The sequence below is a fragment of the Sapajus apella genome, unplaced genomic scaffold (genome assembly GCF_009761245.1).
Source record: "Sapajus apella isolate SASKATOON/1434 unplaced genomic scaffold, GSC_monkey_1.0 scaffold153, whole genome shotgun sequence".
In the NCBI taxonomy this organism is placed as follows: domain Eukaryota; kingdom Metazoa; phylum Chordata; class Mammalia; order Primates; family Cebidae; genus Sapajus; species Sapajus apella.
This window is the reverse complement of record NW_022437093.1, coordinates 1,184,268-1,211,706: the sequence shown is the minus strand read 5'-3', so window position 1 is coordinate 1,211,706 and position 27,439 is coordinate 1,184,268. Positions and strand designations below refer to the sequence as shown.

At 50.3% G+C, this 27,439-nt stretch overlaps 1 protein-coding gene across 2 annotated transcripts in view; it reads left to right on the top strand.

The window, feature by feature from the left end:
• Positions 1-27,439, top strand: part of MRC2 (mannose receptor C type 2) — a 58,096-nt gene that overhangs the window by 10,843 nt on the left and 19,814 nt on the right. The window contains exons 2-6 of one of the 2 annotated variants that reach the window (XM_032266077.1): positions 20,491-20,892; positions 22,281-22,454; positions 22,644-22,808; positions 22,936-23,049; positions 23,561-23,704. In XM_032266077.1, the coding sequence (XP_032121968.1) occupies positions 20,491-20,892; positions 22,281-22,454; positions 22,644-22,808; positions 22,936-23,049; positions 23,561-23,704 (999 nt within the window). Of the gene's footprint in view, positions 1-20,490; positions 20,893-22,280; positions 22,461-22,643; positions 22,809-22,935; positions 23,050-23,560; positions 23,705-27,439 lie in introns of both variants that reach the window. The other variant, XM_032266076.1, reaches the window with a different exon arrangement.

The window sequence follows — 27,439 nt, the reverse complement described above, 5'->3', positions numbered from 1 at the left end:
TTTGGAAAGGGAACTCAGGGGTAATGTTGTGTCCTTCCATTCTGTCACACCAGTGTCACTTTGTTCCCTTATGCTAACTTTGACCACTTGTTTCAGCTGGTATCTACCAGATCTAGCCACTAAAAAGGGATCTTTTCCCTTTTTCTGATATGGAGTCTCACTCCGTCACCCAGGCTGGAGTGCAGCAGCATGATCTCGGCTCACTGCAACCTCCACCTCCCAGGTGGAAGCAATTATTCTGCCTCAACCTCCCAAGTAGCTGGAATTACAGCTTTCTGCTATCATGCCCGGCTGATTTTTTGTATGTATATATTTTTAGACGGAGTCTCGCTCTTTCACCCAGGCTGGAGTGCAGTGGTGTGATCTCGGCTCTCTGCAACCTCTGCCCTCCTGAGTTCAAGCGATTCTCCTGCCTCAGCCTCCTGAGTAGCTGGGATACAGGCGCACGCCACCATGCCCGGTTAATTTTTGCATTTTTAGTAGAGATGCAGTTTCACCACGTTGGCCAGGCTGGTTGTGAACCCCTGAGCTAAAGTGATCCACCTGCCTCGGCCTGCCAAAGTGCTGAGATTATAGGCATGAACCACTGCTCCTGGCGGCCCCTTTGTATTTAGTAGATAACCTAAGGAATTTTAACTGTAGTTATAAAAACAAAAACAAAGGTGTTCATAGTAACATTATTCATAATAGCCAAAAGCTAAATACTAGTGCCAAACTGAAAACCACTCAAATGGCCATCAACAATAGAATGGATGAATGGTGGCAGCTTCACAAAGTTGAATATTAGACAGCGATGAGAATGAACAAGCTCCAGTTGCATGCCACAGCATGGATGAAGTTCACAAACAGCCAGACACTGCTTCATACCATATGACTTAATATGTATAGAAAACATCAAAATAACTGGTCGCAGTGGCTCACGCCTGTAATCACAGCACCTTGGGAAGTCAAGGTGAGTGGATCACCTGAGGTCAGGAGTTCAACCAGCCTGGCCAATGTGATGAAACCCCATCTCTTCTAAAAATACAAAAATTAGCCAGGCGTAGTGGCGGGCACCTGTAATCTCAAGAGCATCGCTTGAACCTGGGAGGTCAGCTCCCACCATTGCACTCCAGCCTGGGTAACAAGAATGAAACTCAGTCTCAAAAAAAGAAAAGAAAAGAAAGGAAAAGAAAACACCAAAATAATAGGCACAACTCATCTGTGCTATTGGCAGTCAGGAGAGTGGTTACCTTTAATGTGGGAGAAGGGTACTCAGCGACCAGGAGGTTTTCAAAAGAAATTTAAAAAGAACAACAAATAGGGAAGAGATCTGTAACGAACACAGCAACTAGCTCATATAAAACCATGAGAAAAATGCAGGAACCTGCAATAGTTTTAAGGCAACTAAGATCAAAAGATCTGAACAGAGTTCACCAAGAGGAAATGTCATTGTCTAATAAGCCGATGGAAAATGTTTAAAATCACTAGCAAAACAGTTTCACCTCTCACAGTGCCAGGAAAGACTGATATAATAATGTGTTCAACATAACATTATAATTAGGAAATTCTATTTATAAGTTAAAGTCATAGCTATGAAATGAATTGAAATGTGACACTATATCATGGAATAATATAGAGCCATTAAAATGGGTTTTGCAGATATTTTTAAGGACACAGAAAAATCCTTTTGCTGAAATATTGAAACAAGATCCAAAAATGTTTGTGTGTGGATGTGTGCATGTATATTTATGTATATATACATGTATTACGTGTGTATATATATGAATAGAAATATTTTGGATGTATAGATAAAATTGGTAGAAAAATCACAACAAAATTAAAAGAGGTTCTTTTACGTACTGTACTATATACTACACAATATATTATTTAACAGGGGTAATTGTAGATGAAATGTGTCTGTTTTAAAGATGTCGAGGCTGGGTGTGGTGGCTCCTGTCTGTAATCCCAGCACTTTGGGAGGCCCAGGTAAGTGAATCACTTGAGGTCAGGAGTTCGAGACCAGCCTGGCCAACATGGTGAAACCCTCTCTACTAAAAATACAAAAATTATAGGCGGGTGCCTATAATCTCAGCTACTCAGAAGGTTGAGGCAGGAGAATCACTTGAACTCAGAAGGCAGGGGTTGCAATGGGCTGAGATTCTGCCAGGGCACTCCAGCCTGGGCAATAGAGTGAGACTCCATCTGGAAAAATTAAAAAACGCATCTGGAGGTTGGGTACTGTGGCGCATGTCTGTAATCCCAGCACTTTGAGAGGCCAGGAGTTGAAGACTACCTTGGGCAACATAGTAAGACCCCATCTCTACAAAAAAAAGTAAAAAATAACCATGTTGGTATCCTGAGCTATGGAGTGTCAGCCGACATCTTTTCCCTGTGATCAGGCACGTGATCCCAGCAGCCCCTGCATCCTCTTCCCAGTACTGTCCTGTAATTGGTCTGAGGATGAGCATGTGACTCCTCACAGCCAGTCAGAGTCTTCCTGGGAGGGTAAGGGGGCCCTCTGGTGGTGGTTTTCAGCATAGCCCGCAGATCCTTCTTTGGGACTTAGGCGAGGGTCAGCCTTGGAGAGATTCTGCAGGAGACTCAAGGGGCACCAGCCGGAGCTGGTTCTGTGTCTGCAGGGAACTGCCTGGCCCGCTCTCCATTAATAGCCCCCATCACGAGTTTTCTCCTCTTTATCTCTGCGACTTCGCAGCCGAGTGTTCACAGAAGAGGTGAGGGTAGAGGGCTCAAACGCTGTCATACACTTTTGCTTTTTGAAAAACAACAGGACACAAAATTCTATAAACACGAAGTAGTAACTGTACCTGGTACGAGGCCCGAATGGAAGTCAGAAGGTGCCAGCAAGTTAGAGGATTGGCCTTTGGAAAGCTTCCTTCTTTTTAAAAACTGTAATGTGTCCATATAACGTTGTTTGTGTAACGAATGAGAAATGGAGACCGCATTATCACTTACTGATAGTAAATTTACATAAAGCAAGTAAAGCAAATTTACATTTACATGAAGTAAGCTAGGGTCGGCATCAGATAATTCCATATAGCCCATATTTTAAACCTTCACATTCCTCCATTTCACAGATAAGGAAATTGAGCAGGATACATGAGCAAGGAATGCAATCCAGGTCTGGTTCCTTTGCATGGCCCTCTATAAACATTATATAAATGCATCTCAAAAATATATATATACACACACATTTTAATATATACATATATATGTATATATATATGTGTGTGTGTGTGTGTGTGTGTATATGTATATTATTATTATTATTTTTTTTGAGATGGAGTCTTGCTCTGTTGCCCAGGCTGGAGTGCAGTGGTACAATCTTGGCTCCTTGCAGCCTCAATCTTCTGGGCTCAAGCAATCCTCCCATCTCAGCCTCCTGAGTAAGCAGGACCATAGGTGTGCACCACTAACCACAGCTGATTTTTTTTTCCTGTATTTTATGTAGAGATGGGGTTTTGCCGTGTTGCCCAGACTGCTCTTGAATTGAGCTCAAACAATCCACTTGCCTCAGCCTCCCAAAATGCTGGGATTACAGACATGAGCCACTGCGTCGGGCTTTCCCTGTATAAAACTTTATAGATATGTTTTCATGTTGTTTCATAATGTTCTTCTTTCATTCAGCAATATGTCAGTGTATTTCTGCCCAAACTTCTATTGGCTACATAGGATTCAGTTCTGTGAATGGACTATAACTTATCCCTTGTTGGCCATTTACGCCATCTCTCTCTCATGTTTTTAAGAGACATGGTCTCACTGTGTTGCCCAAGCTGGTCTTGAACTCCTGGGCTCAAGGAATCCTCCCGCCTCAGCCCCAAAGTGCTGGGATTATAGGTGTGATGCCTCCACGCCGGCCAGGTCATTTTTCATTGTCACGGCTAGTGTCGGTCGCCATGTGCATCGTAACACACTGGACTCCTTGCTCAGACCTGAAGTCTGATGTGGATTCCAGTCAGGGTGAAAAGGTGGCTTGACCTGCGTCAACTTGATGCCTCAGAAGGCACCCACTTCTTGGTTGTCAGCAGTGTCTTTTCCTTGGCACCAGGACCGGCTGGTTGGTCTCACCCATCTGGAGGCTCTCCCAGGAGCATCGTGTTTGGTTTCCTCCTTCACTCACCCTCTCCAAATGTGCTGGGTTTAGTGTGGAACTCTGCATATGAGTTCAAGTCCCTTCCCGCAAGGTTAAGATTGAAATAAAGGGCAGATACACACATGTATTCTCTCTTTTTAGTTACCAGGCACATTAACTCTGGACAATACAAAGAGAAGAAAATAAAAATCAACAGCTATCTCATAAGTCAGCCATAACCACTGTTAACACCTGGGTACGGTACCGTTCTGGAAGCGTGGTGTACCCCCGGATTGACTGGGACTCTTGTTTACAATCCAGATATTCCGTCCCTCCAAGATTCTAGTTCAGCAGCCCGGCCCTAGGGCCCACACACCGGCTTGTAAATAAGCTCCCCAGGTGATTGCAACACCCGAGTTTAAGAACAAGAATGCAAAAGGGTCTTTCTAGACATTAGCTGATTGAAAAGAAAATAAAATGAAGTCATACTATGTATTCAGTTTGGCTTTTTAAAAAAATCAGCAATAGAAGATGAACCTCTGGCCGGGCCAGTGGCTCTCACCTGTAATCCTGGCACTTTGGGAGGCCGAGACAGTTGAGCTCAGGAGTTCAAGACCAGCCTGACCAACATGGAGAAACCCCGTCTCTACTAAAAATACGAAAAGTAGCTGGGTGTGGTGGCTGGCGCCTGTAGTCCCAGCTCCTCAGGAGGCTGAGGTAGGAGAATCGCTTTAACCTGGGAGACGGAGTTGTGTGACTGCATGAGGGTCCCAGCGAGGGCCCAGGCCGACTCCTCCTGTCCCAGTGTCTGCCAAAGCGTGCGGGGGCTACTCAACCTCTCTCCACACTTTCCCTTCCAGCTTCGTTGTGAGTGACCTCATTTTCCCTTCACAGCTGCCCTTGGAGTTTCTTTCTGCAGAACCGGAATGTGGCTGAAGGAGTGCACACCCAATCTGCCCCAGCCTTTCCAGAGAGCCCTCCACTTTTTCCTGACACGCCCTCCTCTTCTCCTTGCGTCTCCCTTCCGGGAGAGCTGAGGAGGGATCCAGAAGTTCAAAGGCAGAAACAAATGGTGGTTGCAAGGGACTGGGCACCCATGGGAATTGGGGCTAGGGGAGGACTTTGCATCTGGACTGTGGGTTTATTTTTCTTTTCATTCTTCTGAAGAGCAGCTTACACACTAGAGTCCTTGGCCTTATTTCCTCTTATCGTTTCTTCTTATCCAGATTGCAGTGTCTGCTAAGCCTGGTTCCCAGGCTCTGCTGTGAAACACAAACAGATTCTTGAGCTTGCTGCCCAAATCTGGGTAGAGGCTCTTGCTTAAATATCAAAACTGCACACTCCCCAGGTACAGAGGGACAGGAAGCCTTCTTTCCCTTTGTCCTCCCCGAAACCCACGAGGCAGGTCTTATTCATGTCCTCCCCAAATCAAGGCTCATGAAAGTGAGGCAGCCAGTCCCAGGGCCCAAGGGTTCAAGCAGAGATGTGAACCTGGTTAGGTCCGGATTCTAGAGCTGCCCTCCCAAACCCTCCACCATGGTGCCTCCTGGAGGTGGGGGGTCAGGCCCGGCTGATCTGTCATTGCAGAAGTTGGCAAGTGTTTAATCTTTGGCTAGAGTTTTAAAGGGAGATCTTGAAGGCTCCCAAGCAAGAATGATTCTAAATTCACTTGACTTTAAAGAGTGCCATTGGGGCACAGTGGCTCATGCCTGTAATCCCAGCACTTTGGGAGGCCGAGGTGGGTGGATCACCTGAGGTCAGGAGTTCAAGACCAACCTGGCCAACATGGAGAAACCCCATCTCTACTAAAAATACAAAAAATTTGCCAGGTATGGTGGCAGGCACCTGTAATCCCAGCTACTTGGGTGGCTGAGGCAGGAGAATCCCTTGAACCCGGGAGGCAGAGGTTGCAGTGAGCTGAGATCGCATCACTGCACTCCAGCCTCTCCAAAAAAAAAAAAAAAGAAAAAAAATGTGCCATGCTTTGCTTTTAGAACCAAACAAGTCATCCTTGAATGTTGCCACATCAGGAGACCAGGGAATTGTCAATGGGTGGAGCAGCAGCTCATTAGGAAGTGTGCCTTGATTTCTCAGTCATATTGTGCTGTTTCAAACGTGTCTCATGTCGCCTATGCAGCACGTCAGTGTCATTTGACTGCACTCATGTCTGCAGGGTAGCAGACCCCACCCCACTGATACAAAGTTTGTTGTTGTTTTTGGAGACGGAGTCTCTCTCTGCCGCTCAGGTTGGAGTGCAATGGCGTGATCTCGGCTCACTGCAACCTCCACCTCCCAGGTTCAAGCAATTCTCCTGTCTCAGCCTCCTAAGTAGCTGGGATTTCAGGTGCCCACCACTATGCCTGGCTAATTTTTTGTATTTTAATGGAGACAAGGTTTCACCATGATGGCCAGCAGGGACTCAATCTCCTGACCTTGTGATCCACCCACCTCCCACGGTGCTGGGATTACAGGCGTGAACCGCTGGGAGATCCACATTTTTATGTATAGTCTCTCTGACATACCCTGAAGGCTAAACACAACTTGCCTGAGAGCTATCATTTAAAATACCGAGAATAACTAGAGTCCGGCTGTTTCGTTTTATTCTGAAATAGATGCAGCCCTCCTGTCATTCTTCTTTTTTTTTTTTTTTTTTGAGACAGAGTGTCGCACTGTTGCTGAGGTTTGAGTGGCACTATCTCAGCTCACTGCAACCTCTGCCTCCAGGATTCAAGTGATTCTCCTGCATCAGCCTCCTGATAGCTGGGACAGGTACCCGACACCACATCCGGCTAAGTTTTGTATTTTAGTAGAGACAAGGTTTCACCATGTTGGCCAGGCTGGCCTTGAGCTCCTGGCCTCAGGTGATCTGCCCGCCTCAGCCTCCCGAAGTGCTGGGAGCCGCCATCCCTAGCCATCATTCTTAGTAGACACCAGGATACCGAAGAATGCTTTGCCACTCAGAAAAACAAGCATGATACTATATGGCCATTCAAATTCCACATCAGTGTGTGTGTGTGTGTGTGTGTGTGGTGGGGGCATAAAAGGGATGGGTGGAGACTGTGGCAGGCTGGTGAGCTCACACCCCTCCCAGGTGGGCAGCTGCACCAGCTCTTGTGGCTGGCACACTGCAGGCATGCTGCCTAGACTAGAGATCCACATTTTTATGTATAGTCTCTCTGACATACCCTGAAGGCTAAACACAACTTGCCTGAGAGCTATCATTTAAAATACCGGGAATAACTAGAGTCCGCTCTGGAATAAGTGCCTGGCCTTTCTTCCCAGCTCTTCCCCTTATTAACTGTGTTATCAAGATGTTAATCTCCCAGTTATTTAATACCTCAGTTTCCTCATCTGTTGAGTGCAGATCAGAGTTTTACCTACATCTGAGGGTTGTTACAAGGATTAATGAAAAGCCTTGAAGCCCAATGTCTGGTGCCCAAAAGCGCATGGTAAATGTTAAGGCCTGGCATTCTTTGTGTCTTTCACAAGCACAGGGTGACCACAGGCCCCAGTTTGCCTGGGGCAGGCCTGGTTCACGCTTGTGGTCCTGGTGTAATGATCACTAACTTGCCATTTCATTCTCGGTTTTGACGTAAATGATGTGGTTTGCCTAGAGAAGCAAATACTGGCACCGTGCTGTTTAGGACTCCATTGGGTTTAGATCTAATAAAAAGGCCATGGTCCAATTCCGTGAACATTCCTGGGAAAGTCACTGCAGCTTTCTGTGTTCCGTTTCCCCATTCCTAAGGATTGTCAAGATGAATTCTAAGGTCCCTCTGTTCACAATCATTCTGTCATTTCACAAACATCTTTCACAAGCCCAGACTCATGCTGGGCAAAGGTCGAGGGCATGGAGAGGCCAGGGATGGAGGCTGGGTCCTCAGAGGGTGCCTGGCCAGTGAGGACCTCCACGAAGGTTGTTGGGACTCCCTGCCTTTTTTGTTAAGGGTCATTTGAAAGACCATTACCAAGAAATTGAATTGAATGTTAATTTTTTTTTTTTTTTTTTTTGAGACAGGGTCTCACTCTGTCCCCCAGGCTGGAGTGCAGTTGTGTGATCTGGGCTCACTGCCACCCCCTCCTCCCACGTTCAAGCGATTCTCCTGCCTCAGTCTCCCGAGGCATGCCCCACCACCATGCCCGGGTAATTCTTGTTTTTTTTCATTAGAGATGGGTTTTCACCATGTTAGCCAGGCTGGTCTCGAACTCCTGGCCTTAAGTGATCCATCTGCCTCGGCCTCCCAAAGTACTGGGATTACAGGCCACCTGACTGTTAATATTTTAAACCTGTTTCTTATGAACTAATCATTCTTGAATACATTTCTCTACACATTTCTTTTGTGTGTGTGGGTGTCTTAAGTTTTGGGTTTTTTTGAATTCAGAAAACATAAGTTTTCACCATGGAAAATTGTGAATTACAGAAAGGCCCAAAGCTTTTCTTCATTTCTGTTGACTCTCCAATGAACAGGAGGGGCGCCTGTGACATTTTAGCTTTAGGTTACTCCCCACCACACACACCTTGTAGACGCTTTGTCAAAACTACATTTTAAAAAAGTGCTTTCCCCAAATTCGTGTGTCTCCCAGTAAAGCCACTCGGGCACTCACGGGTTCATCCTCAATCAACCAGGCGTGGAGTCCTAACCTGTCCGTGGTTTTATGAAGGGACAGGCGCACCACTCCCCTACGGAGAGGTGAACAAGTGTGGCTCCGCAGAGGCCTTCCGGACCTGCGTTTATGGGGTGGTGGCTGCTGTGACCGATGGGGTCCCCGTAAGGGTGCGAGTGATCGCGTGGCCTCAGCGAGGCTCTGCCTCCGCCCCCGCGCTCCGGGTCGCGAATTCTGCCCTCCGCGGCCTGGTCAGTGAGGTTGGATCGTGCTGGCCCAGAAAGCCACTTCCTCCCGCGCCCGAGCCGGCCGTCGTTGTGAAAGTTCCCCCCACGGGGAAGGAAGTGGCTCTTGGGCTGTTTATTTTGGCTTCCGGCTCGCAGATGGCGCCGGGGGCAGCGGCCACGCAGACCGGGCATTTGTCTAGCTGGGCTGGGAGGCGGCGGAGAGGGGCGCACCACAGATTGAGGGGGCGCACGGCGGTGGAGGGAGGGGCGCCCCGTGGAGAGGGGGGCGCACGGGGGTGGAGGGCGGGGCGCCTCTTGGAGGAGGGCGCAAGGTGGCAGGGGGAGGGGCATGCCGCAGATTGAGGGAGAGGGAGGGGTGCCCCGTGGAGTTGGGGGCGCACGATGGCGGGGTCAGGGGCGCCCCTCGGGGAGCAGAGGCAGCTAAGACTCGGAACTCCAAGGGTAGGTGGGACTGGGAGCCGCAGAGCCTGGGCCCCGGGTCGGGGGGGAAAGGGGTCAAGGTGTGCCCGCCCCCGGGATGTTCCGGCTCTGAGGACCCAGGCCTGGTGACCCCGGTGAGGAAGAGCCAGTGGGAGGAAAGGGCCGGGCGCTGTCCGGAGCAGAGGTTGGAGGCGAGAGCGACCGCTGCTTTTTGTCGCTTGGCGGCTCTTTAGTTCCTCCGGCAAGAGGGGCCTGGGAGAGGACTCGCCGAAAATATTGTGATGCTTTGGTCTCAGAAGACAAAAGCCAGCAGGGGATGGGATCAAATACCGTGACATTGCGAAGGGGAAAGCCAGCGCGGGTGAGGATTTGCCTTCTCAGAGAACCGCAGGAGCTAGCTTCCACCCAGCCCACATTACCGCCCGCCCCCACCCCCAGGGCGGTGTCTGGGGACCAGCAAAACCGCGGGAAAGGTGACAGTCGCCTTCCTGAATGTCCACGGACTCCTTCTCCCCACCACCCCCTGCATTTAGTAGGTGAAGGGACAGTCCCACCCCTCCGCCCATTCCCTGCCAGAGTGTGATTTAATAGACATCACAGTCTGTGACACAGAGATTTGAAGCGGGGAGCAAAGCACCTCTGGAAATGACTGGTGTGGGAAGCCAGCACTGCTCTACAGAGGTGGCCTGTGACAGCAGCAGCGCACCCACTGGGGCTGTGTGTGTAGGCTTTAGGCACATGCCCTTTAAGCAGTGGAGGAAAGCAGTTAGGCTTGGCTGGGACCGGGGGACTGTTGGAGAGGAGAGGGAGGGTGTGAAAAGGGGAAGGCGGCCGGTAGAGGGAAACTCACCAGAGCTCAGGATTTTGGATGGGGATGTGGCACAGTTGGGCAGGGTATTGGGCTTCAATGTCATGTCACCCTCCTCCATGGAAGGGAAGCCCCCCTCCTCCAGCCCAGGATCTAACGTTCGTGCACCTACGTGGAGACAGTCTCTAGCCAAGAGTAGTTCAGGGTGGGGTGCTGGGTCCCCAGGGTTGGCCCCTTAGCAGGGTGGGGCTGGCAGCTTCTGCTGACTCGGACATTTCCAGGCCCGGCCTCGGGGTTAAGCAGCTCATTGAAAACAGCTGCTTCTCTTGGCTGGCGGCCCTTTCAGGCGGCCTCTGGCTCTCTCTGGGATGACCCCTCGCCTCTGCGTGGACTTGGGAGGGGCAGAGGTGGGGGAGAGGGTCAGAGGCTTGAGGTTACCCTGCCATGCCCTCAGGAATGGAACTGAGTCCCCTCCAGGGCTGGCCAGCTGGCCCCAGCACCCACTTTCCAGCAGCTAAGCCAGGTGGTCGCTGGGCCCTGCGTTCCTGCCTGCAGCTGGCACCGCCTTCCTCGTCCTTGTCTTGTCTCTGCTTTCGCCTTTCAGGATTTTAGCGACATGCTTCTCATGCAACACATACTTGTTGAGAGTCTGCTGCATGCCAGGCACCATGCTAGAATTAACTTCTCATCTACTTCCTTCATCCGTGATGTCTCATGGAGAGCTGCCGTCTTATCTGAGGTCAGACCTCTGGCAGCCTCTGCGGATGGATTGAGTCTGGGAAAACTGCGGAAACAGCTGAGGCTTTTGCTTCAGAGACACAAACTGTTGTCAAGCCTTTGCACTCAGCCTCAGGACTTCACCAAAGCATTGTGTGCCTTGAAGCAGACAGGACGGGAAAGGAGGCCTCAGTGACCATCAACAGGGAGGGAGGCTCAGTGTAGGGCAAATTGCTTTAAAACCCAGTTGCCCCTGAGCATGGGTATACGTTTCCCAGGTGATGACCTGGATGTCTGAGAGGCAAGAAGTGTGGACTACATCAGAAATATTCCCATCAAACTAGACACGGTGGCTCATACCTATAATCCCTGCACTTTGGAAGGCCAAGGCAGGAGGATCAGGAGATTGGGGCCAGGAGTTCAAGACCAGCCTGAGAAACAAAGCAAGACCCCGTCTCTACAACAAGTGAAAAAAAAATTAGCTGAGAATGGCGGTACATGCCTCTAGTCCCAGCTAGTCTTGGGCCTTAGGCGGGAGGATCGCTTGAGCCCAAGGAGTTCAAGGCTACAGTGAACTATGATCATGCCACTGCACTTGACAACAGAGTGAAACTCCCTTAAACAAAACAAAACAAAACAAAACAAAAGAAGTCCAGGCAGGGTGGCTTACGCCTGTAATCCCACCATTTTGGGAGGGTGAGGTGGGCAGATCACAAGGTTAGGAGAGACCAGCCTGGCCAACATGGTGAAACCCTGTCTCTACTAAAAATACAAAAAATTAGCCAGGCGTGGTGATGCACACCTGTAATCCCAGCTATTCTGGAGGCTGAGGCAGGAGAATCACTTGAACCCAGGAGGCAAAGGTGATGGTGAGTGGAGATCATGCTGTGGTACTCCAGCCTGGGCAACAGAGGACGACTCCATTTCAAAAAAAAGAAAAAAGAAAAGACATATTTCTATCACACTTCATTTATCTGGAAAGTTCATTTCTTTCTATCACCTTCACCCCCAACCATGTAGGCTTGAACTTTTCCATGGATTGGTTCATGAGTTCAGCCTCTCCAGCTCCGTTGTAGACGCATGAGGGCAGAGGCCCTGTCATCTTCTGATTCCTAGGCTGGAATGCAATGGTGTGATCATATCTCACTACCGCCTCAAACTGCTGGGCTCAGTCAATCCTCCCGCCTCAGCCAGCTGAGTAGCTGGGACCACAGGTTCATGTCACCACACCTGGCTGGTTTTAAATTTTTTTCTAGAGATCAGATCTCACCATGTTGCTCAGCCTTGTCTTGAACTCCTAGGCTCAAACAATCCCTCCCACCTTAGCCTTTCAAAATGCAGGGATTAGAGGCGTGAGCCACTGCACCCAGCATCTGTTTCATTTTTAATTTCCCTTTCAGTGCTTCATAAATGATTATCATCTGTATGGGATGAGAAAGCCCCTGGGGGAGCAGCCAGAGGGTGATTAGGAGAATGGGCTGAGGGTCCAGCCTCCAGGAACCTCCTCTGAGATGGCCTTAGTGCAGCAGCTGACCCAAGAGGCTGGTCTGACAGGCCAGAGGAGGTCCTAGAGCAGTAGTCTCCCAGGGAATAAGGAGAACGGGAGAGAAACCCAATGCAAACAAGCTCACTTAAAAAGGGAATGCAGGAGCCCAGCTGGCTGCAGTTGATCCTGAGTGACTCACAGAATGGAGAAAAGAGCCTCAGGGATTCAGGGACAGGGACAGGGACTGGACATCCAGCATCTCTAGGAATCGCTTCCCTTCTTCCATCTCCACTCTGCTTCTCTTTATATATTATCCCCTCATCGCAGGAAGCATGGCCATTGGCAACCCAGCCTAGCAATCTTAACACAAAGAGAAAGCTTTATGTGTTCCAGCGAAGTTCTCTGGTTAGCCTTATTTGAGTTATGTGCCCCATCACTGTGGCTAAGGGGATAGACGCTGTCATCAGCTCAAGAGTGAGCCTTGTACCCACCCCCACATCCACATAACTAGAGGTACACAATACAAGGAGAACAAGAAGAAGGGGATGGGAAGTTTTCTGGGCAGATAAAGGCAGCTTAGGGAGGTCACAGATTTTTATTGTTGCCATGTCTTCATTATAGAGCCCAGTGCCCTGCCAGACCATATGGTGATAAGGGCTGGGATCATGTCTATATTGTTCACAGTATCCTCAGTGCCTAATGCTCTGCTGGCATCTATGAAATTTGCAATACATCGTTGTTGGATGGATCAATGAATGAATCACACCCAGCCAGTGCTCAGTGTACAGCTCCCTGCCTAGCTTCATTCATTTCTTCATTCACTCAGTAAGAACATATTGAGCCACAGCTTGATGCATAGCACTGTGCTAGGCATGGGATGATTGCCTACAAAATGCAGGAAGTGATCTTTGTCCTTTGGGGAGGAGAATCCCAAGATCGTTGTGAGGGGCCCTGTACCTTCTGTAGGGGACACTTTTGCTGCCCCCACTGACACCTGATGCTCCTATGCATATAGATGAGGCTGGGGGGTGGGTGAGGCTGGAGGGGCCCTCTCTGGATGGGGGGGCATCAGGCCTCTGCACTCTGAGTTTCCTCTGCCCGCTTTGTATGTGCTTGATGAAGCACGGGTACAAAGAACACAGAGCCAGCTCTCAGCACGCCTTTTCTCTTTCCCCAGCAGTTCCAGCCCAGCCTGAACTTGCACTCCCCCTCCACGAGGCTTGGAGAAAGAGCCTCCTTTCAGTGAGGGCCCAGGCTCACCGGCCACTTTGGGTAGAAAATGCTCTCCCAAGAGCCCCTGACCCTGGCTTGGCAGAGTCCTCCGGATCCACATACAGGAATCCCCCTCAGCGTCTCCTTTGCTTTGCAGAGCTCCTGCACGCCTCTCCTTGCTTTCTGATTCCTCAGCCTTTTCTCGTTTGCTGCCAAATAAGAAAATGCAAGAGGTTGCCTTTGTCCTCTTTTGCTGCCAAATGAGAAAATGTGACCTGCGTTCTTCGCTCAGCGCCTCCTCTGCATCTGCAGTCCTCAGATCTCTGCCCAGTGGAGTCTCTCGGCCCCTGGGAGCCACAGAGCTCCCTGCAACGCCCCCTGACACCTGGGATTTAAATGGCTTGTTTGCTGTTACACCCGGCAGTTCTCCTCTAACTAAATTACAAATCCTGCCAGGGGAGGGGCGGTGCTATGGGTTTCCTCATGGTCCCAGCATTGCCTGGAACATGCCGTGCACCTAGCAGAAGGTTGGGTGGATTTGAACCCAGAGCCTAGGATGTCAGAGGGAGGAGGGGGCCTCGGAGCTGGGCTCATGTGACAAAGGAGGAAACTGAGGCCCTGAAAGTTACTTCCATTGGACATTCTAATACAGTCCTCTTCTGGGCTCAGTTTCCTCTGTCAAATGAGGGGAGGTTGGCCTGACTCTGGGTGTGGCCCCTGCCGACTTATCTGGACCTCTTCAGACCCTTCATTCACAGTTTGCCACAATGGCTGCAACCCACCTGGCACTGATTTAGCACACTTGTGGATTCTCTGGCTGGGGAGGAGAGGAAGATAACGTCCCCTTGGGCTGTTGTGGGCTCTCAGGAAGTTTTGGGCCTCCTTTTCCAGTCTTATCTCTGAGAAGCATCTACAAAACAAGCAAAAAGTTTTTTTCTTTTCTGGCCCCAGGCCCCTTTGGCCACCTCCTGCCCAGGGCCGTTTTCTGTTACTACTGCCTGGAGTAGAGTTTCTGAGAACTGGACTCCTACTCCTTAAAGGGAGCTTGGCAGGCATGGATCAAGTCCTGGGGCTGGTTTCTGGTGTGTGGCTGAAAGGTGACCTAGTCTGTTTGGGCTGTTAAAACACAATACCATAAACAGATGGCTCGTCAACAACAGAAATGTACTTCTCACGGCTTTGGAGGCTTAGAAGTCTAACATCAAGATCCCTGTAGAGTCAGGGTCTGGTGAGGGCCACTTCCTTGTGGACAGCTGTCTTCTCACTGTTACTCTCACATGGTGGAATAGGCGAAAGTCTTTTTGGGGCATCTTTTATTTGGACACTCATCCTATTCATGAAGGCTCTTCCCTATTGACCTAAGTACCTCCCAAAGACCTCACATGCTAATGCCATCACCTTGTGGGGGTTAAGATTTCAACACAGGCCTGCTCTGGTGGCTCATACCTGTAATCCCAGCACTTTGGGAGACGGAGGTGGACAGATCACCTGAGGTCAGGAGTTTGAGACCAGCCTGGCAAACATGGTGAAACTGCATCTCTACTAAAAATACAAAAATTAGTGGGGTGTGGTGGCGCAGGCCTGTAGTCCCAGCTACTCTGGAGGCTGAGGCAGAAGAATCGCTTGAACCTGGAGGCGAAGTTTGCAACAGTGAGCTGAGATCACGCCACTGTACTCCAGCTTGGGCAGCAGAGCAAGACTCTGTCTCAAAAAAAAAAAAAAAAAAAGATTTCAACACATGAATTTTTGGAGGTTGACACAAACATTCAGTTTACGGCAGGAGGGAAGGAGCAGGTTAAAGGCAGGGGACCCAGAGATGAGCTGTGGCAGTTGTTCCAGTCAGAAGTTTCCGTTGCTACCTGGTGCTGTGGAAACAGAGTTTAAAATTCAAGTTCCACCAAGTTTGAGGGGCTTAGTAATCACCTAAGGTTTTCTTTCAAAACCCCAGAAGGGCCTCACCTTATGATTAAATCCAAGGTTAAGAGCCACATCTGAAGACTAAAGGCAAAACCCAAACAACCCCACCCTAGCAAAGCTTAAAACCGAACCTCCACAGGAGCAAGGTAATCCACTGGTAATTTAACTGCCTGCCACAACAAAACCCAGCATTCTTTATAGGAAGATTTTTTAAGAATCCAGATTCCGGCCAGGCGTGGTGGCTCACGCCTGTAATCCAAGCACTTTGGAGGCCAAGGCGGGTGGATCACCTGAGGTCGGGAGTTCAAGACCAGCCTGACCAATGTGGTGAAACCCCATCTTAAAATAAAATAAAATAATAAAATAAAATTTAAAAAAATAATAAATAAAAAAGAATCCAGATTCCCTTTAACATATCATCCCTGATGTTCAGTATACAACAAAAAGTCCAGCCTCCTTATGACATTACCCACAATGTCCAGCATATAATAAAAATTAGCAGACAGTAGGCAACAGGAGAAGATGACTCATAATCAAAAGAAAAAACAGTCAATAGATGCAGACTCACAGACAACCCAGATGTTGAAAAAAATCAGACAATAAATGCCATGAAGAGCATTAGAATCAAGTGATATAATAGAGAGTAACTGTGGTCACTTTAAAATTGGGAGGCCAGGAAGGCCTCTCTAAAGATGTTACCTTTTTTTGTTGTTTGAAATGTGAAATGCCAGGTAGAGGAAATAATGCATAGGCCCAGAGGCAGGAAAGAGCAGGGCTTGTTCAAGGAAGAACAAGGAGGTCAAAGGGACTTGAGCAAGGTGGAATAACAAGGTTTGAGATCAGACTGTTAGACAGGACCAGATTATGTTAAACTGTGGCTCATAGTAAGATGTTGAATTTAATTTGAAGAATGATGAATCATCTTTGAAGGAATTCAAGCAGGAGGAAGATTTACCTGTCTTCTGTTTTCTTCCCTTTTTTTACTGTGAGCGAGGCTGTCATTTCAAATATTTAAGAGGCAATTGCTTTTCTTTTTTTGCTTTCTATGCATATCTCTTCTCCATTTCCTACTGCATTGTTGATACTTCCCTCAAATTTCATGTATCTACTTTTTTTGGTAGAAGATCTTCTTTCTTTTCTTTTTTCTTTTTTTTCTTAATACTAGTAAAATCAGAAGGGAGGAAAGAGTAGAACAAAGAGTTTGGTCTGTAACTATGAACAACCAATTGAGATAACTCACCACCTTTGGACCAGCCAGAAGCTCTTTTTATATTGGAGACATGACTGTTTGACTCTAATAAGGTACATACATTTTTGTCATTTATTTGAATTTTGACCTTGCTGATGGCATTATATGTCACCATGAAATAAATCTTTTTTTTTTGAAAAAAGTTCTTATGCCATTGAATTAATCACTGTTTTTGTTTTTTCTTTTTCTTTTTTTTTTTTTTGAGACAGAGTTTTACTCTTGTAAAACTACTCCTTAAAGGGAGCTTGGGCAGGCAAGCTCCTTACTTCTTTACTCTTGTAAAACCACTCCTTAAAGGGAGCTTTGTCACCTGTGCAATGGTGCAATCTCAGTTTATTGAAACTTCTGCATCCTGGGTTCAAGTGATTCTCCTGTCTCAGCCTCCCGAGTAGCTGGGATTACAGGCATGTGCCACTACACTGGGCTAATTTTGTATTTTTAGTAGAGATGGGGTTTCTGCATGTTGGTCAGGCTGGTCTTGAACTCACAACCTCAGGTGATGCACCTGCCTCAGCCTCCCAAAGTGCTGAGATTACAGGCGTGAGCCACTGTGCCCAGCCTACATCACTGTTTTCTATGACCTTCAACACTCCAATAATATTTTTAAATTTTTTCTAGGACCGATTTTTGTCTTTAAAAGATCATTCTATTTTCTTAAATGAAAATTGCCAGGATGTAATTTATGTTAAAAAAAAAAAGATTATTTTCTCAAAACACAAAAAGAAAAAAAGAAGAAAAAAAAAATAAATAAAAGATTATTCTAGGCCAGGTGCAGTGGCTCACCCCTGTAATCCCAGCACTTTGGGAGGCTGAGGCGGGCTGATCGCCTGAGCTCAGGAGTTTGAGACCAGCCTGGGCAACATGGAGAAACACCATGTCTCTACTAAAAATACAAAAACATTAGCTGGGTGTGGTGGTGTGTGCCTGTAGTCTCACCTACTTGGGAGGCTGATACAGGAGAACTGCTTGAACCTGGGAGGCAGAACACGTAGGTCTTTGTCTCAACAACAACAACAAAATAAATAAATAAAAAATAAAAAAATTATCCTGACTGTCTTTGGAGAATGGACTATAGTAGGATGATGAGATTGGCATGGGGGAAGAGAGAGAACTCAGGATTTGGACGCAGGAGACTAGGGCCACATTTCAGCTCCATCCCTTAACAGCCTTGTGACTCTTGTCATCAAATGGCTTCACCATCCTCAGCCAATTTCTTTACCTATAACAGAATAATAATAATGTTGACCATTTATAGTCTTCTTACTCTGCCAGACCCTGCTCCAAATGCTTTACATGTATTATCTCATTTCATCTTTACCAGAATCTTAAGATGAGGAAACTTGCATAGAGAGGTGAAGCACTTTGCTCAAGTCCCATATTCAGTGGCAGAGCTAGAATTGAAACACTAGCTGCTGGGTGCAGCGGCTTATGCCTGTAATCCCAGTGCTTTGGGAGGCCGAGGCAGGCGGATCACCTGAGGTCAGGAGTTCGAGACCACCCTGACCACATGGTGAAACCCTGTCTCTACTAAAAATATAAAATATTGGCTATGTGTGGTGGCACATGTCTGTAATCTCAACACTTTGGGAGGCCAGGTGGGTGGATCACCTGAGGTCGGGAGTTTGGGACCACCCTGACCAACATGGTGAAACCCCGTCTCTATTAAAAATACAAAAAATTAGCCTGGTGTGATGGCAGGTGCTTGTAATTCCAGATACTTGGGAGGCTGAGGCAGGGGAATTGCTTGAACCCAGGAGGTGGAGGTTGCAATGAGCTGAGATTACACCATTGCACTCCAGCCTGGGCAGTAAGAGCAAGACTCGGTCTCAAAGATAAAGAAACACTAGCAATTGGATTCATGCTTTCAAGATGTGAAAAGTATCCTGGGGAGCTAGTGGCCAGTGGATGCAAAATTCTCTGGAGATTGGATGTACTCTGTATGTGTATTGTATACATAAGTGGCAGCCAGGGAGCAAGGGGAAGGTGATAAAATGTGGATGTCACCGACATGTGGGTTTGCTTACTGGCTGTGTGACACCGGGAGCAGGTCACTTCATGTCTCTAAGACTCAGTCTGTCTTTTCATACTTTCCTCCCTCCCTCCCTTCTTCCCTCCTTCCTTTCATCTATCCCTTCCTCACTCCTTTCTCCCTACTTTCTTCCTTTCTTTCTTCTCTTTCTCTTTCCTCCTTCCTTCCCTCCCTTGCTCCTTCCTTCCTTTTTCTTCACTGAAACATAACTTGCATATAGAATTTACCCATTTAAAACATATATTTAGGGCCGGGCACAGTGGCTTATGCCTGTCTGTAATCCAAGCACGTTGGGAGACTGAGGTGGGCAGATCACAAGGACAAGAGTTCGAGACCAGCCTGGCCAAGATCCCGTCTCTACTGAAAATACAGAAATTAGCTTGGCCTGATGGTGGGCGCCTGTAATCCCAGCTACTCAGGAGGCTTAGGCAGAGAATCGCTTGAACCCAGGAGGTGGAGGTTGTAGTGAGCTGAGATCGTGCCATTGCACTCCATCCTGGATGACAGAGTGAGACTCCATCTAAAAAAAAAAAAAGTATAGGGCTGGGCGCAGTGGCTCAAGCCTGTAATCCCAGCACTTTGGGAGGCCGAGGCAGGTGGATCATGAGGTCAAGAGATCGAGACCATCCTGGTCAACACGGTGAAACCCCGTCTCTACTAAAAAAAAAAAATACAAAAAATTAGCTGGACATGGTGGCGTGTGCCTGTAATCCCAGCTACTTAGGAGGCTGAGGCAGGAGAATTGCCTGAACCCAGGAGGCGGAGGTTGCGGTGAGCCGAGATCGCGCCATTGCACTCCAGCCTGGGTAACAAGAGCGAAACTCCGTCACCCAAAAAAAAAAAAAAAAAAAAAAAAAAGTATATTTAATTGGGATTTGGCTTATTCACAGAGATGTGGAACTCTCATGACAGTCTGATTTTAGAACATTTTCATCATCCCCTCAAAAGAAGCGCTGTGCCCTTTAGCAGCCACCCCCCATCCTCATGACCCACAGGCAAGCACTGATAATCTGCTTTCTGTCTCTGTGCATTGAAGCCGCATTTCTTACTTGGTAAAGTAGGTGTGCTGTGGGGGGCAGGTTGGATTTCCCCAGTGTCTTCTGTAGAGGGTGCCTGCTCATCGAGGAGATGGGTGGAAAGGGGAAAAGTTGAGGAAGCCAAAGAACTACATTGCTCCCTAAAAATTAAGGCATGAAATAGTTCAAGGGTGGGGTGAGTGGTTTGGGAAGATTCTAGAAGGAGGAAAGGATGGAACCAGTGCGAGGGGCAGGGGGAAGGGTGAGACAAAATGCCTCCAGACCAAAGAACTTTGGCAGGAAAACCATGCATGTAATAGAGATTGAGATCAAGGTTGCAATGTGGTGTGTGATATAAACACCTTCACTGCTCCTCATAAAATCTTCAGAAAAGTCTACAGTCCATGATGTGCCAGGTGGAGCTGGGTTCGCTTTTGAGGGTGGTACAGAGGGCTGAGTCCTCTCTCCGGGTGAGCAGGGGTTAAACAGAGGTGGCCCTACAGGCCTCTGCCTCAACTGGGCACAGGGGCATAGCAGTGCCCCCCCATGTCCACCTCAGAGTGTTGGTAGTGAGGACTGAGTGATTTAATGTGTGCGTGAAGGCTCACCACCCTGCGCCGGGCACATGGTCGGTGCCTGTAAGCTACGCCGATCACCAAGGGCCAGTCAGGAGAGCCCCTGTGACACCTCGTGTCCTGCCTTCCCTTCCAGAACCCAACGTCTTCCTCATCTTCAGCCATGGACTGCAGGGCTGCCTGGAGGCCCAGGGTGGGCAGGTCAGAGTCACCCCAGCTTGCAATACCAGTCACCCTGCCCAGCGCTGGAAGTGGGTCTCCCGAAACCGGCTCTTCAACCTGGGTACCATGCAGTGCCTGGGCACAGGCTGGCCAGGCACCAACACTACGGCCTCCTTGGGCATGTACGAGTGTGACCGGGAGGCACTGAATCTTCGCTGGCATTGTCGTACCCTGGGTGACCAGCTGTCCTTACTCCTGGGGGGCCGCATCAGCAACGTATCCAAGCCTGGCACCCTTGAGCGTGGGGACCAGACCCGCAGCAGCCAGTGGCGCATCTATGGCAGTGAGGAGGATCTGTGTGCTCTGCCCTACCATGGTGAGGGGTGCTTGCAGGCGGGAGGGTGGGGGTCCCTGGTGTCCAGGGGACTGGAGCCGTGAAAGACAGATTCCCGGTGACAAGGCCTATGGCCCCTGTGGACCCTTGGCAGTCACATCTTTAATTATAATAGGAAGTATTTTTTAATAATTAAGAAAAGTAGGGGGCTGGGTACGGTGGCTCACACCTGTAATCCCACCACTTTGGGAGGCTGAGGCGGGCGGATCACAAGGTCAGGAGATCGAGACCATCCTGGCTAACACCATGAAACTCTGCCTCTACTAAAAATACAAAAAATTAGCCGGGCGTGGTGGCACACGCCTGTGGTCCAGCTACTCAGGAGGCTGAGGCAGGAGAATCACTTGGACCTGGGAGGTGGAGGTTGCAGTGAGCCGAGATCGTGCCACTGTACTCTAGCCTGGGCAACAGAGTGAGACTTCATCTCAAAAAAACAAAAACAAAAACAACAAAAGAAAAGTAACTTCAGGCCAGGTGCGGTGGCTCGTGCCTATAATCCCAGCACTTTGAGAGCCGAGGTGGATTGATCACTTGAAGTCGGGAGTTCGAGACCAGCCTGGCCAAAATGGAGAACTCAGTTTCTACTAAAATACAAAAATTAGCCCGGTGTAGTGGTGCATGCCCTTAGTCCCAGCTACTCGGAAGGCTGAGGCGGGAGAACCACTTGAACCTGGGAGGCAGAGGTTGCAGTGAGCTGAGATCGTGCTACTGCACTGCAGCCTGGGTGACAGAGCAAGACTATATCTCAAAAAGAAAAAAAAAATGAAAAGCATTTAATTTACTTTTGTAAAAGTTGCAAAATACAGATAGTATAAAATTAAATGAAAATCCCCTTCCCCCAGGCCCACTCCAGGTGAAACCCTATTGTAGCCCCCCATGGTGTCTTAATCCCGATCTTACATGTGGTAAACAGGGGCCAGAGTCATCCAGTGGGGGACTGGGCTCTTGTGTTGGGCAGCCCCATCCTGGGGGGCCTTTCCTGGGAGACCCCCTGAGTTCTAAGATAGAACTTTGTGGGGACACAGAGCCCATGGGCTGGGTAGCTGGGCAGAGATTCCATCGGGCTCAGCTGTCTGTGGATGACTTTGAGGTCCCCTCGCCCAGCTGGAGTTTGGACGGGCATTAGGGGTACTGGGGGAGCCCCTTCCCAGCCCTATGAGGTGTGCCTGGAGACCTCTCCCTGGCTCCTGGGCTGACCCAACAGCAGAAGGAGCCGTCAAGCCGCTGTGGGGTGCCATCGCCTCTCCCACCTTCCGACCCCTGTGCACACCCAGCTCCCTGGGTTTTAGGGGATTTCTCTGGAGGGTGGAGGGGCGGGGCAGCCTCTGGTGTCCAGGTGCCGAGGGCCTGGCTTCTCTCCCCTACTACAGAGGTCTACACCATTCAGGGCAACTCCCACGGAAAGCCATGCACCATCCCCTTCAAATATGACAACCAGTGGTTCCACGGCTGCACCAGCACGGGCCGCGAGGACGGGCACCTGTGGTGTGCCACCACCCAGGACTACGGCAAAGACGAGCGCTGGGGCTTCTGCCCTATCAAGAGTGAGAGTGGGTGGAGCTGGGGGATGGCGGGGAGAGGGGGTTTGTGGAGGGATGCTGGTGCTGAGGGGCCGGGAGCCCAGGGTGAGACACTGCCCCCCCCCCCTGCTTAGAGCAGCCTGTTGGGGGGAGGGTCTGCACTCCCGAGGAACCCCTGAGGGGGCCTGAAGGAGAGGGCTGTCGTGGTGGCAGGTAACGACTGCGAGACTTTCTGGGACAAGGACCAGCTGACCGACAGCTGCTACCAGTTTAACTTCCAGTCCACGCTGTCCTGGAGGGAGGCCTGGGCCAGCTGCGAGCAGCAGGGCGCGGATCTGCTGAGCATCACGGAGATCCACGAGCAGACCTACATCAACGGTGAGCCGGCCTGACGCGCGCCTCCGGAGGGCTGGCCCTTTCCGCTTGGGGGTTGGGGACAGGGTGATGGGAGGGTGGGAGACTGGGGCTGGGGGTCCCCTGCTCAGTGTCCCCCTCTGGCTGTCAGGCCTCCTCACTGGGTACAGCTCCACCCTGTGGATTGGCCTGAATGACTTGGACACCAGCGGAGGCTGGCAGTGGTCGGACAACTCGCCCCTCAAGTACCTCAACTGGGAGAGTGGTGAGGACTGAGCTTGGGGCACAGGGCAGCCTAGGGGCCCCACGGGCTCTTGGCCTCCCACGGACTCCTCTCCTGTGTCTTCCTGCAGAGGAGCAGTGTGGGTGGGGGAAGCACAGACCTCCACCCCTCTGGGACTGCCCCCTCAGCCTATATGCAGGGCTGCGCTGCCCCACGCCGCAGGTCTTGGTGTGTGGACTGGGTGCCAGCCTCACTCACCTCTTCAGCCATCCCTGTGGGCTGCGGGCACCAGCGCACCCAGCAGCCTGGCTGGGGAGGCCGGGGTGGGGCTGATACTTGTTGCTAGGTTGAGGGTTCAGGGCAATGTGCGCCCAGGTTAGAAAGCGGGGAGGACCCAGTGGTCTGGGGTGGAGCTGGAGCTGAGAACCGGGCTTCCCGAACCAGTTCAGGCTTCCAAGGGAGCAGAGGGAGGCAGGAGGTTCTGAGCAGGGCCCCCGGGAGCCACGGCGTGAGCTTCTCTCTCCGGGGGTGCTGGTGCCCTGCGCCCCCACAGACCAGCCAGACAACCCCAGCGAGGAGAACTGTGGAGTGATCCGCACGGAGTCCTCGGGCGGGTGGCAGAACCGCGACTGCAGCATCGCGCTGCCCTACGTGTGCAAGAAGAAGCCCAATGCCACAGCCGAGCCCACCCATCCAGGTGAGCCAGGGACCATGCTGTAGGGTGGGGAGGGGCTTCTCAGGGCCACGGCCAAAGCCACAGCCGTGGCAAGCCCAGTGTCGCCTCCGGTTACTGCCACAGCACAAGGGGACTGTTATCCTCTGACTCTTATTTCATTGTTCAGTTAAAGTCGGAGCAAATTGGAATATGCCATTCTTTCATTTGGGGAACATGTGCTGAGATCTGTGTTAAATGCTGGCAATACCCACTGTCTCCTTGTAGAGACCACATTCTGCTGAGGTGACAGACATCTCAATGCACAATTACACTATCCCAGGTCACGAGTGATTATAGAAATTCGGATAAGTGTTGGAGCATAGAGAAGAAACTGATTCAGCTTCTGAGCGCTAAGGAGGGGTTTATGGAAATAACATTTGATTTGGGCCTTTCAAATTGAGTATAAGTTTAAAAGATAGAAAGAGGTATGGGGGAAGGGCATTCCTGGCAGAAGGAACAGCATATGCAAAGGTGCGGAGGCCTAGAAATACATTGCAGCTTTAAGAGATGGTGAGTGAGGGCCGGGCACCATGGCTCACACCTATAATCCTAGCACTTTGGGAGACCAAGGCAGGAGGATTGCTTGAGCTCAGTAGTTTGTAGACCAGCCTGGGCAACATAGCAAGACCTTGTCTCTGCAAAGTATTTTTTAAAAATTAGCTGGGTGTGGTGATGCACGCCTGACTACCAGGGAGGTGGAGGTGGGAAGAATGCTTGAGCCTGCAAGGTTGAGGCTGCAATGAGCTGCGTGATTGCACCACTGCACTCCAGCCTGGGCAACAGAGTGAGATGAGACCCTGCTTCCAGAAAAAAAAAGAAAAAGAAAAAGAAAAAGAAATGGATGGTGCCTGTTGCAGTTTGGATGGAGTATAGATTCTAACCACATCAGGTATGGTCCTCTGACCGGCCACACAGTGTCCCCCAAGGGCTTGTTAGAAATGCACAGTCAGGCCCCGCCCCAGAGTAATTGAATCAGAGCCTACAGTTAACAAGATCCCCAGATGATTCATATGCAGGTATAGTTGGGAAGTCCTGGCTTAAAGGGCACAGTGAAGAAAAGGCAGGTTGCAGCCAGTCTCTGCAGGGTCTTGGCTGGTGGGCCAAGTTTGGGTCCAGCCAAGGAGGCTGTGGGGAGCCTTGGCAGACATTTAAGGCAGGGAGTGTCTGGTTCTCATTTGTGATGATATGACAGCTTTAGGGGCCTCGTGGAGGAGTTGGGGCAATGGACAGGGCCTGCTCTGGGGACTCTGCCCCTTATTGCTGTGTGGCCCTGGGCAAGCAGCTTAGTCTCTGGGGTACAGAATCCTCATTGCAAATGGAGAATAAGGCCACCCCCCTTGCAAGGTTGTTGTAAGGAAGGCTGGAGATCTGGGCTGGCACAAAGGAGTGTTTCTGTAGATGGCAGTGGATGTTTACTATGGTGTAGGTTGGAGGGGCTGCGCAGTTGCCCAGGAAGCCGTGGGGTGGTGAGGAGACTTTTACAAAGAAAATACAGCAACACCAAAGAAAGAAAAAAAATCCACTAACCATAGACAGTAAGGAGTGTACAGAGCAAAACTTCTGCTCCTGACCATAAAAGTCTTGCCAATGATCAATTCACACAATTCAGGACGTGTGTGTGTGTGTGTGTGTGTGTGTGTGTGTGTGTTTGAGACAGGGTGTCACTCTGTCTCCCAGGCTGGAGTGCAATGGCACGGTCTCAGCTCACCACAACCTCCGCCTCCTAGGCTCAAGTGATTCTCATGCCTCAGCCTCCTGAGTAGCTGGGATTACAGGAGGCCACCACTACCTCCCGGCTAATTTTTGAGACGGGGTTTCACCATGTTGCCCAGGCTGGTCTCAAACTCCTGTCTTCAAGTGATCCGCCCGCCTCGGCCTCCCAAAGTGCTAGGATTACAGGCATGAGTCACGGCGCCGGCCTGATTCAGGACTGTTGATCACTGCTTTCTTTCCCACTCCCTAACGGGTCAGGAACAGAAGCTTGAAACGTCAGCTGCCAGATCTAGGGCACCCTCACCTCTAGCTGGAGGGAGCCTGGGGCCCCAGTCCATTCCTCCCAGAAGCAGATTTCTGAAGGAAGGGGCCCACTGGGAGGGCCGGGTATGGGTATGCCTAGCCCATCTGTGGCTCCTTATCAAGTCCTCTCTTCTCTGTGTCTCCCCCCACCTGGGCCTGCAGACAGGCCTAAGGCCCCAGATTTCGTCCCCTCTCCCCAGCCCGTATCTCTCTGCACGAGGCATATTCTAGGCGGGTTCTGCTTTCCCGGTGTCATCACTTAAGTCCTGTCATTTCGAAGGCAGGTGCCGTCGTGTCCCCAAAGCATCTGCATTCCCCAAGCTGCCTTTCTGTCCCTGAGGCCCCTCGGGTCTCAGCAGCCGCTAAACTACGCTCGTCTGGGGCCGCAGCCTCAGGTCTTAGCTCATTGGCCAACAAGAGATGATTGACAGCGCCTGAGCCAGAGAGCGAGCCCGATTGGGTTCGCAGCCCGCCCAGCTTTGCCGGGTCTCCTGGAGCAGGTGTGGCTGGACCGCTGGAATCTCAGTCTGAGGCCGTGCTTCTAGTGGGCGCGCGCTTTCCCGCCCGGCTAGGCAGAATCCTGCCCGAACCCGACACTGTGGGTGGTTTGGTGAAGTCCTGTTTTCTCTTGCCAAGACCGAGTGAGGGCTTGTTTGCCTCAGCTGCCCTCGGACCGCAACCCCTAGAAGATGAAGCTGAAATGCACGGAAGTCGGGGCAAGGCAGGGCTTGGGACTGGTCGATTTCTCAGCTCTGTGATAGGAGTTAGGAGCGGGGAAGGAGTTAGAGGAGGAGTCCTAGCCGGGGGATGGGGCCGATCTGCAGTGACTTTGAGCACCTCCTAATGTTCTCGGCTGCCCACCCATCATGAGCTCAGATTCTGGTGGGCCTGCCTGGGCTCCATTGGTGGCTCAAGGCCCCTTTCCCAGTTTTCTCACTCCTGGGCTGCCCAGACCTGCACAGATTGGGTGCTCAGTAAACATTATTTGAGAGAATAACAGTGGTTCCATTTACTAGGCAGGGTGGCCATGAGCCAAGCTTGAATCTCATAGCAGGAAACCCCATTTACAGAGGAAGAAACTGAGGCTCATGGGGCTGGTTGGTCCTGACTTTCTACCCATTGTTTATTGACTGATTGATTGATACATTGATTGAGACAAGCATGTCACTTAGGCTGGAGTGCAGTGGTGTGATCACGGCTCACTGAGCCTTGACCTCCCAGGGTCAAGTGATCCTCCCACCTCACCTCCTGGGTAGTGGGACCACAGGCGTGCATCACCATGCCCGGCTAATGTTTTATTTTTTATAGAGATGGGGACTCCCCTTTGTTGCCCAGTCTGCTCTTGAACTCCTGGGCTCAAGCAATCCTCCAGCTTCAGCCTTCTAAAGTGCTGGGATTACAGGTCTGAGCCACCATGCCTGGCCCACCCATCATATTCTGAGAGCCACAGCCAGAGGGACTGTTCTGTCCTGGGTGGAATCTGCCACCACCACCTGGGTCTCTGCCCCTGGGCCTCCAACAGCTCTGCAAGGTTTTTATCCTTTTAGCATTTCCAAGACCTGTGGTGGGGACGGGGATGGACCTGGGAGAGTTTGGAGAGGAGGTGACTTTGGAGGCCTCGCCTGTGTTGACGTCAATCCAGTGGGTTGGTGCCCAGATGGGGCGGCTCAGTCTCTGAGCAGTGGCCTCATGGGTATCTGC